General features: G+C 36.8%; 1 protein-coding gene across 3 annotated transcripts in view; it reads right to left on the bottom strand.

The window, feature by feature from the left end:
• The window catches only part of exoc4 (exocyst complex component 4), a 537,075-nt gene that overhangs the window by 81,445 nt on the left and 435,950 nt on the right, over positions 1 to 19,680 (bottom strand). For 2 of the 3 annotated variants that reach the window (XM_039761360.1, XM_039761363.1), the window contains exon 13: positions 6,216 to 6,374. In XM_039761360.1, coding sequence (XP_039617294.1) covers positions 6,216 to 6,374 — 159 coding nt within the window. The remainder of the gene's footprint in view (positions 1 to 6,215; positions 6,375 to 19,680) is intronic. The other variant, XM_039761362.1, reaches the window with a different exon arrangement.

Raw genomic sequence — 19,680 nt, 5'->3', positions numbered from 1 at the left:
TAATCCTTTTGCTTCTCACTGTTGCTCTTTTAACCTTTAATAACAGAAAGATAAATGTATCCAGCAGATGTCAATAACTGTTTACCTGCAGTGCTGGATGGTGCAGCAGATAGGCAGTTACAGCAGAGACCCCTCATACATCCTGTTCATGTGCAATCATTTGTGCACCAAAACTACTTTTGAGACTGGCAGCTGCTGTCACCTGCAGTACTGGCATTTCATGCTGCCAGTTTTATCAGGGCAGCTGCTTATTAGGATCACCCTTTGCGGCAATTTCATACTTTTAAGACTTGGCTGGCAGTTCACAAGATGGCATTTGTACAGACAGCACGTGAGCCTGCAGTGCATGCCAGTTTTCTTCTCAGTATCTTTATGTGCTTTTAAAAACTAACAAAACTGGGGTCTTCACACTCAGCCTACCTTGACTACATTAATTTTGTTGTTACCCTCATCTTACAGTACTGGTGTCATTAGCAGAAGTGTCAAATAATACAAACAACAAGAATACTGAGAGTAAAAATAAAACTCAACCATGAAACATTCTGGTCATACTTGAGACCTATGCAGCTGAAATGCATAATGCAGAAATGAAAACAATTTTTATGGCACACTGAAGCAGCATTCTTTTAACATTCATACTATTTAAACTGTCGCATGCCATCTTGCAGTTACTAATTAATAAGTAAAGATACCAAGAAATATGAGGTCTCTATATAATAAAATACTAATGTGTGCGTGTGTGTGGGTGTGTGTCTGATCCCTCGAAGCAATCCAATTGGTCTGTCTGGCTTTGGTCTGATTGGCCAGTTTCACTGTGGTTGCTCAGTCAACTGTGATCAAGACAGGATGCATGGAAAGGTGTAGGAGGATCGTTGAGAGGCGTCTTGAACATGGGAAGTATTCACAAAAATACAAATGATATTTTCACAGTGGGCAATGGGGGTCCATTTCTACCACTTGTGGTAGTCATAAAGTGAGCAGGAGGCAAGCAATTTCCCTTGATTTGAAAGAGTCTGAGAAGCAGGCTTTATGGAAGAGCAACTGAGAAAAGAAATACCAGACAACATAGATTGAGAAATACAAGGATACCGAAGAATGGTGCAGGATGAATGCTAACAATACACATAAGGCAAGAGATATCAAATATTTTTACATTTATTCTATTATTTGTCTTCTGCAGGAAACAATAGCTATGTATATATAACTCATAGTTATAGTTCATTCTGTCTCATTGCATTTGATAAATCAATGAGAGTTAAGAACTCTGCATGTGTAATGCTTTGTTATTTCCTAACAGCAAGAAAGCACCAGGAATGTATACATTCATGGCATATATAGTGGAGTCACATGGAACCTGAGAGAATATATCACCATTCCAGGATTCTGTAAGCGGTAAGGGGGTCGCCCCTTCTGCTCATCGGCTATACCCTCTTCACTGGCACATAGAGGTAGAGGCTGAAGGAAGAGGGCAGTCTACTTCACATCTAAGAATTGAAAAACCTGCTTATATTTTATTCTGGAGCATTGATTCTTGCTTTACATATTCCCCTCTATAATAAGCTTAAAACAAAACAAAGTAAAGAATGGTGAGATAATGTATGCTAAATACCTGCTGTACAAAACAAAATAAAATGGACCCTCAAAAGGGTAACAGAGATTAGTGAAGCGAAACCATGGTAAAGACCATAAATACTTGCATGTAACAGAATTGTTTTGTAATAATCTTCATTTTAGCACTACATTGTGAGTGGCTGGTGCATGTTTATTTTATCTTAACTTTCTGCCTGATTTTTCCTGTCGAAAAATCTCTTTAGGCACATAATCAACATAATGTGCACAACCATTTCTCTGAACTTCTCACTCATTCTGCCTTATAATATTTTAAAACAGCAGAGTATTTCTGAACAATACTTCTTTCATAAGAGGTTATTTTAGAAGAAACTATTAACAATACACTATCCCAACAATTATTCTGTCATAAACTTCAATTTCTACAAAATGTAGCATTTTTTGATGCTTGTGCATCTTGGAGGTCTTTGTCAGATAATGCTCTGTTGCACTCTTCATTGATCCAAGTAAATTAGTTGGCAATGCTAAACCTCATTTAGCAGTAATCGCTGTAGTTATTTCCAGGACTCAGACAATCTCCTGACTAATTTTGAAGTCAAGTATTTAGTCCTCTACCGCTAAACTCAAGTATTTGTAGCCTCTTCTAATTCAACTTATTAAAATATTATCCAACACCATTCTCTTAATCATCTAAATCAGCAATTTAAATACTCTAAATTAGGTGCAAGAGTATTCTGTATGCAGCTACTGATGCTAAATCATGCGGCTACTTAAGCAATGCAGCTCATCAGAAAATTCTTCCAACATAAAATTGCTTTGTCTGAACAAATGGAAAATACTAAGAAACAGAATATAAAAGCAAGTTGGCAATAGCTTTCTAAAGAAAAATTTTAAAGTAAACTATTGCTATAAATCTTAAATCTTAAATGTCTCATGTGGAAATTACATGCTACCTTTTTAACACCTTATGCCCTAAGGGGTTTTTAGGATAATTGCACCTAAATTAAATACCAAAAAAGGCTATTATTCTGCTTATGTAATAAAGGAGCTGCCAATAGCTGAAGAGTAGTGAGTATAACACTCCAAAATTTTAAAGGAAAACCCTTATATGAATATCATTGTTTCACACCAATATCAACTAACTACTGCACAAAAAAAAATCTGCTTCAAGAATTTCTCTATAAAAAATGGGATTTTACAGTCCATAACCAAGGCATGTTATGATTTACAACCCTGGAATCAATTTTCTTCTGGGTTCCAATTTGCCAGCTATCATTCTACCAAGTTTATATCATGTCCCATAGCATTGTAACGTTATACTGTTATATTATTTTTTTCTTCTGAGGGACTCACTTCACTTAGCGTTTATATCTATATGGATGTGTTTTGTAAGATGATGATGTCAGAGGGTACTGAGACAGACCGGGCACGAGGATCCCATTGATTTGATTTTTTTTTCATGAATCGTGCATGAACTTATCTGTTTCACTAGTCATCAGGGTACAGACATGATTAGTTAGGTATGTTTGAGTAGTCTGCACATACAGTATATAGGAAAACTCTGGTCTTGCCCCAGCACAACTTTTATACCAAAAGCACCACTGGTCCCTACACAATCCTTTTAGTAGCCCTAAGTGAGTTATCTTTGGCAGTGGGTTCAGTTCTCTGCAATGTCTCTCTCTCTCTCTCTCTGTGTATTTCTCTATGCTGTGTTTGGTCTTCTTTTCTTCAGTTTAGATATGGCTCAGATCAGTCACCTCGACTACACAGTGCACACTAATCTCATCATTCACTCTCTCCGCACCTGAAGACATATAGTTAGATACGGAAGGCATACAAATTTTTGAAGGGCACACGTCACCTGGAGTTAAAGCCTTTTTCATGATGTACGAAACATTTGGCACAATACGATGATAACCACTTTCTAATTCAAAGCAGGAGTATTCCGACATAGTTACATTAGTGGGATTACCTTAACTCTTTTTCAGTGATCTTTATCCAGATAATATTGTCGGAGTACAGCAGGGTCAAACTGCTTCACCAGTGTGAGAGAACAACTTGGAGGTAACAATAGTCAAGTGGTTTGCAGTGCACAATGAAATATACAGTATATGCATTTGTTTTAAGAAATGTCATGAAGAAGAACTAATGAAATTAATAAGTACACAAAAGACAACAATGCAAAAGAGGAAGGTTGATGTCATATACAAAATGTACTCAGAGATCAGATGTCCTGTAAGCAACAAGATTGGACAGCTGTCACATACACAGAAACTTCAAGGATAACAGCTAAACCTAAATATTTAGGAGAAACAGGAGAATAACAAAGACAGACTTTCATTTCCTAGGCATTCTGACATGTAAACCAACAAACCAACCAGAGTAAAACGTATGCATTCATTGACACTGCATGTAAATTCAATAGCTTATAAAATGAACCTCTATTCTTTGTTTCCTTGATCATTTTGTAACAGACTACGGTGATGAATGCCCCCTCTAAGGCATTTGCCGAGGAGTAGTAAATGACTTAATGAACAAGCTTTTCTACTGCCTGATTATTGATTCAAGTGGTTTACCAGACTTACCCTAGTAGAGGATAAGTTCCTTTTTTAAATCAATGTTTGATTTCTACTACAGCAGGAGCTTTGATTAAGAGCAAACACATTAAAAACATCACTGCACTGATGTCTGAACCCTCCCAAGCTCTGTACTTAAAACATTATGAAAAAATGATTTCCTCAATGATCAAATGAATAGTAGCATCCTAGTTAGCCTCTGGACATAGCAGACATTTGCCTCTGTTTTCAGTAAACATATTTTTTGTAAATTCTCTTTGAGTAGCAAAGTGCTGCCAATTAAATGCAAGAACACGTTCCATTTTATTACTACATGTTTTATGTGTTACACTTAATTAAAAAAAATTTAAGTCTGGTTTTATTTGTTTAATTTTTATAAAACACTTTTTAAATCACTTTTGGATAGGATAGTATCTTGAATTCTCTGATGCCTTAACACAGTACAACCTTTCTACTGAGAGATAAGCTAAGATGATCATTGATGATGGATGTTCCCTTAGTGGATTGCTAACCTCTTGACAGGCAGGCCCTAGTTTGTGAAACTGTAGAATAATACATTTAATATGTGGATTCCATTCTTGGCATGAAACAGTGGGCTAACACCTTGTTGTTGCAGATGCGAGGAAATGGGAGTCTGTCAATCCTGTCTATTTGTGCTTTGTTTACTTGAAAAAGCTCATGCCTATATACCCCATGCTATCTTGTGGAAAGTGCCAGGACAATATGGGGTTTTGGGAATGCGGTGTGCCATTCTGAATCTATGGAGTGAGAGATATGGTTGCCCACTTGGCATTAAGCTGAGGGCATTCCATGTGGGTACCTGGCTCCACCGAGTAAGCATTTTATCTTTTCTCCTGTTCATGATTTTCATAGATAGGGTAATCAAGTTACAGACAAAGTTTAGAGGTCATAAAGGTTTGAAACCTAAGGGTTACAACTTTAGCATTAGCAGATGATGTTGGCCTCTTGAGCTCATTACAGTATAATCTCTAGCATACAGTGTAACAGTTTGTAGATTGGACAGCAAACTGACAGCAATGTTACCAACCTCACGATCATAAGCTCTGTATAGTGGCTGTACAGACATTGCATGAACAAGAGACTGAAATGAGAAACCTGAGAAGGATTGCTGGGTTCACTTTCCATGATAGGGTGTGGAGCTTGGAAATATGGGAGGACCTCAAAGTTGAACTGCTGCTATTTTGGACTGGGAGGGACAAGTTGAGGTGGGTTGGCATGTAACTAGGATGCCTAATGGATACTTCCCTCTGGTGGTGTATAAGACAATGCATACAGAGACAAGACCAAAGGGCAAACTCTAGATACGGTGCAGGGATTGTAACTCTGAATTGGGATGGAAGAGTTTACTGGAAATGGGGCATCCTATAGTGCCCAGTTCAGCTCCTCACTGGAAAAACCAAAATAAAGATGATGATGACATGGAGAAATCACAGGCTTTAAGAAACATTTTTTTATAGTATCTGATTTTATTTCAGAAAGTATATTCTATTAAAACATCTGCTTTGTTTTTTCTGACAGTACAATAATCAGTGTACAGTCTCTGAACCTACAGCCTTATTGGTATGCTATATTATCATGGGGTTTGTTATGGATTGGCTTAGTCTTGCACACTCAAGTGTAACATACACACACAGTACTTAAACTTTGGTACTGATTATGATTGATGTGTGCACAGTGTATTACTCCTCAGTACTTCACCTGGGGACTCACTAGCTTTGGTTTGAGCAGCCTAGACAATTAAGACTGAAAAAATAATATTGCAAAAAGGAATATTTTCTACAGAAAAAAGCACCCTTTGCATACAGTCATTGATTAATCACAATTGCATTGTCAAAGACAATTATCCATTTATTCATTTCTAACTCGCTAAATCAACTTCTAGGCAGGACACACTTTTTAAACCGGGCCAAATTATTTTTGCCACTGAAACATGTATTTGGTATCTATGAGAACCTGGAGCAGACCTTATGGAAACAAAGGGCTTAATTAACGAAAAAATATTAGAAGAAAGTGAATAAGAAACATAAAAACAAACAGCAGAATTCTCACCTAGTAAAGTCCTCCTCATCCTCTCTCTTTTGTCTCAGTTGTCGTGGCTGAGTCATGTTAGCCCAGTTAGGAAGTGACTTGAGTAATCTGCTAATATCTTCATCTTTTGCCCAAGATGCACTGATTGTCAGTTTTTCCTCAGATTGAACAATACCCCTGCTTATTAAAAAAAAAACCAAAATGATAAAAGGTTTTATTTATTCATATTTTAACATATAACTCATATTCTTTTAAATTTTGTTAGTTTAAAAAATAAATATTTGCAGGCAGGACAGAAAGCAAATAAAGCCACAGTCTCAACTAAAACAAAAAGCCAAGATTACTTTTAAATAATTTCAAGAAGCAGTTTTTTTAAACTATTCCAAATATTCCCTATGCTTTACTCTCTCTACAGTATATCATGTAGATGGAAATGGCCTCTTTTTAGGGAAAAGACGAATGGACTGCAATAGAGAAAAATGGAATACATGCAGTATGCCGAGACACAATGGGCTTACTTGACCACCCAGCATACCAGTACTTCAGTCAGTCAGTCATTCTCCAACCTGCTATATCCTAACACAGGTTCACGGGGGTCTGTTGGAGCCAATCCCAGCCAACACAGGGCGCAAGGCAGGAACAAATCCTAGGCAGGGCGCCAGCCCACCGCAGTACCAGTACTTTATTCACTGTAATTTATATTAAACTAGCAAAATACCCGCGCTTCGCAGTGGAGAAGTAGTGCGTTAAAGAAGTAATGAAAAATAAAAGGAAACATTTTGAAAATAACGTAACATGATTGTCAATGTAATTGTTTTGACACTGATGAGTGTTGCTGTCATATATATATATATATATATATATATATATATATATATATATATATATATATATATAAATAAAAGGCAAAGCCCTCACTCACTCACTCACTGACTCATCACTAATTCTCCAACTTCCCGTGTGGGTGGAAGGCTGAAATTTGGCAGGTTCATTCCTTACAGCTTCCTTACAAAAGTTGGGCAGGTTTCATTTCGAAATTCTACGCGTAATGGTCATAACTGGAAGCTGTTTTTCTTCATTTACTGTAATGGAGATGAGCTTGAACGCCGTGGGGGAGGATTTTCGTGTGACATCATCACGCCTCCCACGTAATCACGCAGTACATAGAAAACCAGGAAGACCTCCAAAAAGCGCTGAAGAAAACATGCATTATATAATTGAGAAGGCAGCGAAACAATAAGAAGCGGCGAGTGACATATACAACCATATTCATGAGTTCTGCTACTTGAAACAAAGCACGATGTAAACCTACACTTTAAATTAAGTTCATAGACAGGCTGCCGCTGGCGTTTGTAATTTAGTGCCTGCCCATATAAGGCTGTCCGTCAGCGAAATCAATAGCAAACTCCCACTAAATATTCACGGGTAAAGGACTGTGCTTATGCAGAGGAAGATGAGATGGTCAGGGTGGTGTTTGGCACAAACTCAGCGAAACTGCGAGAGAAAGTTTTAAGTGCCAGGACTAAGGTAACATTAAATACAGCCATGGACATAGCACGAGATGGCACCAGCACAGCTGGGAACCTTCGATGCATGTACACCGAGTGGCTCACGTGAACTGGCGCAGTGCACAGATAAAAGCAACAGTTCCAAAGAGCTGAACAAAACCGAATTACACAATTGAAAAGGCAGCAAAAAAATATGAAGCATCTGATACATACAAGCATATTCATAAATCCAGCTACTGCGGAAACAAAGCACACGGTGGAAAAAGTCAATGTCCCGCTAAAGGAAGACAGTGTAAAAAAAAAACCCGTGCATGCAGTGTGTCAGGTCTCAGATAAAGAAGAAGACGAGCTGTTTATTGATGCAGTAAGAAACGAATCGATGAATGAAACCTGTCATCTTTACAACGATTGACAAACACGGAATGTAACTTGAACACAACACATCCTACAAATACGAACCTGATTGAAAGAAATAATGATAATCAAATCCTTGATGACAGCAACACTCAGTAACACTCACAAAACAAATACTGTATATTGACAGTTATGTTACGTTATTTTTAAAATGTTCCCTTTTCTTTTTCTAGCTTTTTTAACACACTACTTCTCCGCTGCGATACGCGGGTATATATATATGTATATATATATCCCGATCTACATACTCGAATAATGGATACTTTATTCGCCATCAATGATTGTTTTGGTAAAGCCATACACAGTGTATTCATTAGATGAACGGTAAAAAAGTAAGAGCGAGGGGAGGATGACTTATTGAGGCATGCAGGCTGTAGTGCGTCAACTCTATCTGAATTGCGCGATCACATTTGAAAAAATATATCTTTTCAAGTTCTATTTAGTCCATATGTGTCAAACTCAAGGCAGGGCCACATCCGCCCGGCGTAATTATATCCGCCCGCGAGATCATTTTATATACTGTATTATTGTTATTAATGGCCCGGGTATATGAAGCGCTGGTAACACAATAAACTACAGATCCCATAATGCAGCGCTTCAGCTGCCTTGCCGAACACTTACGCGTTAATCAAGTCTAGCTTATGATGCTGCAAGTTATTGCGAAGCTAGCCCACACGATGCCAAAGAGAAAAGTTGATTCTGAAAATAGAGCTTTTAAAAACCGATGGGAGGCTGAGTATATGTTTACTGACATTGCCGGTAAACCCGTGTGTCTCATTTGTGGAGCTAATGTGGCTGTAATTACAGAATTTAATCTAAGACGGCACTATAAGACAAAACATCAGAATAACCTGAAAGACCTGAATGCAATGCAGAAGATACAGAAAGCAGAAGAGTTAAAGAAGAATCTGACACTTCAGCAAGCGTTTTTACCCGTGCACAATCACAAAGTGATTTCAAGTGAAGCTGCTTTTATGGGAGACACAAATGCACCAGTGCAACTTGCCCCACTTTCCCTGTTGCCAAGTAATGTTGAACCAAGTCGGCACAACGGTGTTCCCAAATATGCACTTTGCTGATAAACTGAGCGCACTGAGTTTGCACGGCGCTTCAGATCGAGTTGACGCGCACTACATCGAGCCCGCGTGCTATTGTGGTTTTGCCTGCATGCCTCAATAAGTCACCCTCCCCTCGCTCTTACTTTTTTACCGTTCATCTAATGAATACACTGAGTATTACTTTACCAAAACAATTATTGATGGCGAATCGATTATTCATAAAGCTTCAATTGGTGATCTGTTTTTCTGTGTTAACCTCATATTTTTTCATAATTCTTCTCAAACCAAGGGGGTGCGAGGGTAAAATTAATCGGGAAGCGCTGATCAATGTAATCGGTGTACCAGGAAATCATGCATTGACAGAAGTTCCACTTTGTTTGTAATGCAAAGTGTGATTAAATGCGTGATTTTTTAACGCGTTATGGAGCGTATGCATCGAAGCTTCTCAGCTGTGCTTGTACTTAGAAAAGGAAACATTTTAAAAATAATGTAACACGATTGTCAATGTAACTTTTTTTTAAGTAGTGCCTGGAGGATTCAGTGTGGAGAAACTGTAGAGACAGCGTGTGTATTAACTTGTGGATTTTTCTGTGAGTATTTGGTGGCAGCGTCACAAACTCGCTTCCGTATTACACTGCGTTAGCTGTGGAGCTCAGCTCAGAGCGAAATGAGGTGAATGGGAGGGGAGATGATGACGTGACTCCCCCACCCTCCTTAACTGTCAATCCCCTACAAACACAGTCTCTCGGAATTTGCATAAGCACAGCCCCTCACCTGCAATTTTAACTTAGTTACAAAGTGATCAAAACTCTCGTTTATATCCTGCGTCCTCTCATTAAACTTGTATCCCGTATTACCCGTGGGCATGTCAAACACCAGCGGCAGCCTGTCAATGAACTTAATTTAAACTTTAGGTTTACACCGTGCTTTGCTTCCGAAGTAGCAGCACTCATGAATATGGTTGTATATGTAACTCGCTCGCTTCTTATTGTTTCGCTGCCTTCTCAATTATATAATGCATGTTTTCTTCAGCGCTTTTTGGAGCTCTTCCTGGTTTTCTATGTACTGCGTTGACAGTCAGTTCACGTGATTACGTGGGAGGCCTGATGATGTCCCCCACGGCTTTCGAGCTCAACTCCATTACAGTAAATGGAGAAAAATAGCTTCCAGTTATGACCATTACGCATAGAATTTCAAAATTAAACCTACCCAACTTTTGTAAGGAAGCTGTAAGGAAAGAGCCTGCCAAATTTCAGCCTTCTACCTACACGGGAACATGGAGAATTAGTGATGAGTCAGTGAGTGAGTGAGTCAGTCAGTTAGTGAGGGCTTTTCCTTTTATTAGTATAGATGTAAGGCAGCTTGTGATGACTGCTATTATGAGCTTATGCTTATTTAAAGCTAGCATTCTATGTTTTGTGACCTGTTTTGATTTTTTTCCACTGGCACCATCACTGATAGTCCCTATTGGCTGAACTGTTGACATATGACTAGATGACCAATTTGGTGCAAAGGTTTTGAAATTGAAAGTTTCAGGCTGCAAAAGGATGGAGAACAATATAGTATTACTAGTATTTTATTTACAGAAAGTTGCTAACTGACATAATGTTACAGAATTACTGTCAGATAAGTGTCTAAGAAGTCAAAAGTAAACATTCTTGCCAAATAAGTTGTCCATTTGAACCAAGAATGCATATCTGCTTTCAGCATGTCTCTCAAAGCTGAAAATAAAGGACTCATTACTAGGGATCTCAAACTGGAATGTGTAAAGTTTCCAGCTAATACATGTAAACCCAACAGCAAGCAAAGTGGCATTCAGTGACAAGCTGGGATGATAAGGAGTCTTGCATTTCAGAGTTTAAAAAATTGGGAAGCTTGTTTTGTCAGTTTAAAACTGTTTTTGTGCTTTGAAATTATTTTTAGTCTACAAAAGTTTATTTGGAAAGTTTAATTTTGGAAATGTATTTTCATGTACAAGTTTAGATTTTTTTTTCCTTGCTTAAGAAATTTTTTACAGGTTTTTTGTTGAAATTTTAACTGTGTCTTAAGCCATTATTGGCTTGCCTGTTTGCTATTGTCCACTCTGGTGATACAAGCTGATAATCTGCGGTGCACTAGTACGAGCTGCTTTATCCAAGATACAGATTCAATCATTGCTCACTGAAAGCAGTGTTGGTGCTCTGGATTTGACTCTTGCTCTTTGAATTTACTCGGTTTATGTATCAATGTTTTGGCTCTGTTTTTTTTAATAGAATTTTCCTTGTGAATGATCCTTTGCAATTTAATTGTGACCATGGGTGCTCTATCAAGTTTCCTTTCCAGGAGATAACATATTCTTTTTATTTTATTTTAGTAAACTCCCAGTCAGCTTACTTGGGGTGGTCAGTTTAGGAAAAAAAGGCATATAGCTGGTTTGGAAAAGAAGATGGGCAGTGGCCATATATGTTTTGGACACTTTGTGTTTTTCCATAACTGACATAACTGAGAGACTTTTTTTTTTGTGTGTGCAAAAACCAGGAAGAAAATGTATTAAAACTTAACAGAATCTTGCTTTCCCCATACCATTGTTATGCACTCTCTAGTAGGTAGCCTTACATTAACTGGCACTTACAAATGTTATTGTAGACCATCTCTGCATGTACCATTCACACAGTCAATCACTCACTACCAGAATACAAGTAGAAAACATGAATAAACACAGCTAACCACAACAGTTGCTGATATTTATATTGAAATACAATTTCTTTAGCCTTTTTGACTTTTAAAAGTACAAGAACAGTTGGACCTGAAGTAGCGACAGCATAGAAGATACAACAGTGTTTCACTGCCCAAACTGTCACTAAGTAAAGATATCAATGAATCTGGAATGATTATAGAGAAAGTTACCAAGTTATTAGCAGAGAAGGAGCTATAAATTAGAAAAAGTATTAAATGGCTTCTTAAAGTAAAACAATCTGTTCTCTCTCTGCTCCTTACACTGAAGGATAAACATGCCCATTGAAGATAAAACAAAATGTTCTATGGGAGGAAAAAAATCATGAAGTCATTTAATTTGGTAGTATCAGTACAGAGTACCGATCAAACATCTTTCAAGCAGACATGGACCAAGAATCTTTGCTTCAAACGGTCAGTCATTACTCTGGTTCCTTAGGTTTTCAAGCCAATCAGTCTAAAAAACTACAGGCCAGTAACACACACCTCTATTTCAACAAAATGTTTTAAACATTTAGTGAGACAAAGATCTATGACAAAATAATGAGCACAATACTCATAAGATGAATATCCAGAAACGCTTAAAGCCATCTCATAAGTCAAGTGTAATATTTAGAGAAGTGGCATAAAGTTCAGTCTCAACATGTACTTTTAAAAGTCAAAAAGTCTAAAGAAATTGTATTTGAATATAAAGATCGGCATCAACATGTATTTTTAAAAGTCAATACTGCTAAAGAAATTGTATTGGAGTTTTCAGAGATATAAATTTGTATGTAAGCCTCACATGGTTCTGGGGCAGAAGGTGGCAACAGTGAATGAATATAAATATCTAGGAAATTATTGATTATTAATATTATATCTAAACTAAATACAACTTAGTGCTTAATTTCTTCATAAACTCAAATTATTCAAAATGGACAGGAACACCATGTTGTCCTTTTACTGCAACATTAACTCATCACTTTCCGCTCCAAACCCTGGTTAAGTGGCCTCAAACAGCCAGCCAACATATCTGGTGCTGATGCAGATGACTTGTACGCGGTGTGCCAGCTGGTGTTACTGAGAAAACTGGGAATCATTTCAGGTGATGACAACTAAATCCAAAAAATGTAGTGCTTAAAATATTTAGTGCTTTAGGAAATCAGGAAAGCTGCTTGACTTACAAACTTACACAAACCACCCCAGGATTTTTTTTCTGCCTACTGCCATATTCTTTTCACTTGTAGTTTGCTACCATTTAAAAATAAAAAAGCAGAAATGCTAAAATCAGATTCTAGAGGACCATAGTTGCTATAGGGTTTTGTTCTTGATACTTTCTAAAGTCTTAATCAAAACTATTAAACAATTACTGCTGGTAATAGAACTTACTGCCTTAAGATTAACAGAGTTGCTTTTTAAGATTAAAAAAAAAAACAGATTCAAGCAGTCAAACAACGATAACATTCAAAAGAGCTAACATATGACCAGATAACCTGAACCCCTTTGCACCTAAGGTTTCACCATCCAATAAAAGTTTTAATAAATCCTTTGGAAAAAAAAGTCTGAGAAATACTCATCTGTTCTGTTCCACAAAACAGCTTTGAAAACCTGTACTGTGGCAGAATGAAAGCACTAGCAAGACTAGGAATTCAATAATATGTTTAATTAACAGCAAAAATCCACTACTAATTAAAAAATAGGCTGGAGTGAAAATGGTGGATTCCCTAGGAGCCAAGTTTGAGACCCTTTGAATTAACTGGTCAACTGTTGGCTTACTCTACATCTTTTTATTGTTTGGAAGCGGATTACAGTAAAAAGGAAACAATTAAAAGGGTTCTGAATCCTAAAAAGCTAAATAACTAAGATGAGGGCAACAGAGATGCAGTATGTACTGTTCGCAGCAGTAATAAGTTGTTAATTAAGAAAATGGCTGGAACAAAAACCTGCAGCCTCTGCAGCCCTCCAGGATCTGAGTTTGACACCTCTGGTAATGAGGAATTCTGTTTAAACAGGACCAACAAGTCTAAAACTGGGAGAAGTGGGTGCACAAAAACTGATTCAAAATGCCATTTTAAATATAGATGTTTAGTCTGAAATTCATTCATGTCTCCAAGTTTTTTTTTTTTTTCTTTCATGGTGATGGTTGGGCTTGCGGATCTTGCTTGTCATGAATGAACATGTGTAGAAAACTAGCATTAGAGGAAATATTGTCTCTATAAATAATTATATGTTAGATATTATTAACCAATAAAAGCATCAGAATTATGAAAAATAAAAAATATACTTTTTGATTTTATTATTATTTTTCTTTTTTACGTATACAAGGGGTGATATCATCATTGGAGCTATTTTAGATTTTTTTTTTCCAAGGGCACAGTCATGTTGTGCTTTTGCTTGTATAGGTGCATCCATTTTCTGCGTCTGGTAGCTAGTGCCAAATAACTGCATGGACTTTTAGGTTTAGGGGCCTAAAACAGTGTGTGTGTTTTGGAGGCAACAGGGCTATAACATAAAAAAAATGTCTTTACATTTTTTACATGTATTTCCAAGTGATTAAAGTAAATAAAAAAAATTATAGGGCTTACATTTAAAAGAACTAATAAAAACATTTAAAACTTTCTAACATTCTAACTCAAGGGCGGCACGGTGCCTTGCAGTTAGGACACCTGGGTTCACTTCCAAGGACCTGCCTACGTGGGTTTCCTCCGGGTACTCCGGTTTCCTCCCACAGTTCAAAGACATCCAGGTTAGGTGCATTGGTGATTCTAAATTGTCCCTAGTGTGTGCTTGGTATGTGGGTGTGTGTGAGTGCACGCCCTGCGGTGGACTGACACCCTGCCCGGGGTTTATTTCCTGCTTTGCACCCTGTGTTGGCTGGGATTGGCTCCAGCACACCCCCGTGACCCTGTAGTTAGGATATAGCGGGTTGGATAATGGATGGATGGATGGATTCTAACTCAAAGACTAACAACCCCAAAGGAAATTCTAAGGGTGGTCTGGAGTTGTTCAACTCTTCTGTTAAAGCTTATTATGTACATTAATAGCAGGGTTTAATGGCACTGTCAAGAAAAGGGCAGATATTTAGAATAATAGAGGTGACTGGGGACAGGGAGAGGAGACATTAAAAAATACAACCAAAAAGGTTTGTTCTGTCTTTTATTGATCCTTAACGCTAAACCAAAAATTAAGGTTGAAGCCAAGAACAGGTCAACAACTGGCATCATAAAGTGCACAAGAGAGCTAAGGACAGAGGCTAACCAGATATCAGAGCTGAGGATTAAAAACAGTTCAAGAAACTGAAACAAAATGTAGCACTTGCCCTACTTGTAATTGAAAAGGAACTACTGCTAAGAATTTTGCCGTTTATCCAACTGAGGGATAGCGTTATATGAAACCATCTCCATATTTACAGCAGAAGTCCCACTGACGTGCCGAACATGGTCATGTGATGCATCTCAATGTCACATAAACACGGAAATTGGTTTTCTGCTTATGATAGGCCACATAAGGATAGTCATCTCTACAACAGAGCAGCTGAATTTAAAAGAAAGAAATTGGATGGCGAATGAATAAATAATTAACTTAAAAATTCTTTTCAGCAGATTTGGGCTAGAATGACAGTGCTCTGATTTAAGTATTTAGGTATGGATTATCTGAAGAATTAAAAGATTAATTGTTCAGCTCCAGTTTTCTTTACGGTTGTGTAGCATTTTGTGGGATTTGTGAACTATTATATGTATATATTTAATTAAAAAAAAAAAACTTTAGACCCACTGTGGTTCTAAGTACAAACCTGATAAAGAAAGCACACAAAATATTTACATGATTCAACAAACCTAAAGACTTTTATTAAATGTAAGATTCTTTTCACATCTATCCAGTAACACGGACTGCAGATTATTTTCTACAATCTGAGTTACAGGTTGATGGCTCTGCTCTTGGTGTTGGGGTAATTTTATTTTAATGATTTTCTGACAGAAAGCAATTCCTCATGTGCATTCTTTTTTAAGAAATTCTCCAGCTGAACAGAACTATGATGTCAATGATTGTGAATTATTACCTTATAACTTGGTGTTTAAAGAGTGCATGCCTTGACTTGGGGGTACACCGTCACCCTTTTTAATCTTCACAGATTTTAAACATCTAATGTACTCAAAGACTGCCAAATGACTCAATGTGAGACAACCAGAGCAGGCATTCTTTCTCAGTCACTTTCATTTTATAATCTCTTATTGACCTGGCAACAAGAATGTACAAGCTGATGCACTTTCACACTTTTGTTATGAATTAAAATGAAAGTGTACCAAAATACATAAATTCCTTCAAAATGATTCTTGCTGTAAGAGAACTTCATGAAACTATCAATATAAATGATGTCTAAAACACTAGAAAAAACACTTCACCACTCAAAAAGCTCAGAAGATTTAATATTGCTCCTGACTCACTGAATCAAAAAGCTCCAGTGAGGGTACATGAATGAATTAATTTCTGGAGAAATTCTCACATTAACCACTACATCATATTTGTAAAGCTTGAATCTGCTGGTCTGGTGGAATGCCTAATTGGACTGGATTGCATTTCCTGTAGCAGCAAAGATGAGCAAACGTCTTAAGCAAAACAACAGTCAACGTCAAAGCAAAGGTTTGTCACACCCTAAATTCTAAGGATTCTTTTTGCAACTCAAAGCAATAAGTTTAATAAGGAGTTAATTCAGCAAATGTAACAATAATCTGAAGAGTGGCTAGAAAAATATAGCATTACCTGTGCCATTCATGATATCAGTCACTCCTAATATTATACTCCGGTTCTGGACCCCACCGCTTGCTGTACTGTATCACAGGGGGAGAGGTAGTCAGCCAGCTTAACTCTCACTTTACAAGCTCCTAATTACGCTATACCAACTAGAAGGTCATTTTCACTAGGGATGTTGTTGACTGGAGTTTTTCTTTTGCCCCACTCCTCTTGAAAATACAATTTGTGACACATTTGTTAGATTTTATTGGTAACAGTTAAAATAAAATATATGGATCTCCTGTTAATTGTTTAAGTAAGTGGTTACTATTCTGAGAAAGCTTTTTATTTATAAACCTGTGTAATTGCCCTGTGCCTGTTTTCAGTAAAATTATATAATATCTATATGAACTATATAAAACATATAAGAATAAACTGAACTGAATTAAATATCTTCATGGTTCTGGTTTCCACTTTGTACAAAATTATGTTGTTCAGATAAGAGAGTTTGTTCTATCCAGGGTACTTAATGAGAAAAGAAAAAAAAAACAAAAAACAAAAACTACACCCATGATAATGTTTCAAATAAAAGATTATTTCTTAAACAAGCATATTAGGAATGCAGATGTCAGTTAATATGCTATGTTTAGGGTGCATCAGTGACTGCATCATCATTGTGCAATCATGGCGGTTTATTGGGGCTTGTCTATGTACCATTCACTTTATAACATCTGCATGGATATTTAATAAAATTCTCAGTGGAGCAACAGCCCATTTAGACCAACTGGTCAGGTGATGAAACAATGGAAGATAAGTCTCTTGGTGAAAGTTTAGATCCCTGCAACACCTGCTTATGAGGCTTCCAATTACACCCCTCAAGCACCATGTAACTGTGTATACAGCTATTTTGTTTTACTCAGTCATATGGAAGAAATGCTGACTTTTCAGGAATGTAAATGCTGGCAGAGTTTTTTTTTTTTTCTTTCTCTATTTCGTGCTTCCTCATTTTCGAAGTAACTGTAGCCAACTTAATGCTGATAGTTTCACAAAGAAAACAACTGAGAGACACACTGATCTTAAATCAAAAAGAATCAATCAAGCCAACATAATTCTGCAGGTGGTATAGAAAACATTAAGGCAAAAAGTTATTCCATAGATAAACACATGATATTTAAATACTAAAGAGTTGATGATAAAATTCTAAATGTATATAATGTATTGCTTTTCAGTTTGGTAAATTTTAAAACTGCTGTACCTTGAAATTAGTGACTAAGAAAAAGGTAGAAATTCGTAGCACATATGCACTATATGTTAAGTTGTCAAAAGCAATACAGTACATCTACCAGAGACCTCAAATTAAACCTTTTGAGAAATTACACCTATAAATGACATATCCTGGACATACAAAATTCCTAGCATGAGAAAGCTTAAAACATTACTGATTCTCACAGCCTGTGGTTTTGATTAACTAGACTGGGATGTTTTAATGAGAGGAAAAATAATTTACACAGAAGAACTCTTCTAAACTTAGGAAACAGAGTGGGAAAAATACAACAACAACAAAAAAATACTTTCTGGGTGATTGATTTGCTAAATACATGTGATAGCTACTTTTAGCTTACTTGTTCCATTGTTCCACCAAAATCACTCTAGCCAAATTCACTTGTGTAAGGAATAGTGACAGATAAAACTTTTGAGATCCTGGGGCAGATTTCCTATGGATTTAAGGCCAGGGGTCTGATGAGGCAAATCAAAGAGATCTATTTCTTCATTTTATGGCTCCACAGCTTTACCCTTGCAGTGAGATTTCAATTACTTTCCTATTGAAACACAATATTTACTCAGCTTCAGTTTCCTAGCAGAAGGGCACAAGTTTGTATCCATTGTTGCTTTATATTTTGCCCTATTCATCTTTCTGTCCTGACAGGACTGTAAGTTCCTCCTGCTAAAAAACATTACTACTGTATATCCGACAGGTGTCTTTAGCCAGGGTGACTTACAAAATCAGGATCTGTTACAATAATTTACGTATGTATTTTTATAAAGCCAAGTCAAATTAAATGAATTGCTAATGGTAATTGAGATAGATACTGAAACAGGTATTGTGGTTTAAAGTGCCAGTGACCTAGTTACTATACTTGGCCTATGTTGTCACGGCACAGCTCACTATGTCACTGGGTCATCAGATAGATAGATAGATAGATAGATAGATAGATAGATAGATAGATAGATAGATAGATAGATAGATAGATAGATAGATAGATAGATAGATAGATAGATAGATAGATAGATAGATAGATAGATAGATAGATAGATAGATAGATAGATAGATAGATAGATAGATAGATAGATAGATAGACAGACAGACAGACAGACAGACAGACTGACTGACTGACTGACTGACTGACTGACTGACTGACAGACTGACTGACTGACTGACTGACTGACTGACTGATTTCAAGGCTCCTTCTTGTCCACTTTGATCCTTCTTGTGGAGTCCTTAGATAACCAATATAATTCAATGAATATCAGCCCTTAATTGTAGTGACTGATTTTTGCAATGGATTCATAGTCAAAGTTAATTCCCATAAACACCCCTTTTATGTGAAAAGGTCTAGGCGGTGTAGTGTCTCCTAATTTTACAGTCTTTGTTAATCTATGCATTTTAATCACCTTATTCCTGAGCAGTTTATTTTATGTGTGAAGCCACAGAGTTACTGCAGTACACAAGTTTGATTGTGTATGAAACATATTTCAGTTTTTGATCTGTTCAGAAATAGATCACTTTTTATTACATTTTTTTTACAAAAGAAATAGGCAGAACAAGATGGGTAAGTCACATCTGCAATTCAGCAAGATCAGAATTCTTCTGAAGGAAACTTATTTGATACTGTGCTGTAATCTTAATAAACTGCCTCATTTCTTTATTAAAGTGCATTGCATGACATTAGCAATTCAATAAAATAAAGGCTATCAGTGCTATAAATTATTAATCAACATCTACCCCAAACTGCCTCTGTAAAGGAAGATTACGTTTATAATTTTTTTTTCAAAACAAACTATTTTTATGTTCTTTAGGTTACA

The sequence above is a fragment of the Polypterus senegalus genome, chromosome 8, assembly GCF_016835505.1.
Source record: "Polypterus senegalus isolate Bchr_013 chromosome 8, ASM1683550v1, whole genome shotgun sequence".
NCBI lineage: Eukaryota > Metazoa > Chordata > Cladistia > Polypteriformes > Polypteridae > Polypterus > Polypterus senegalus.
Note: the sequence above shows the minus strand (reverse complement) of the source record. Positions and strands in the feature narration are given on the sequence as shown.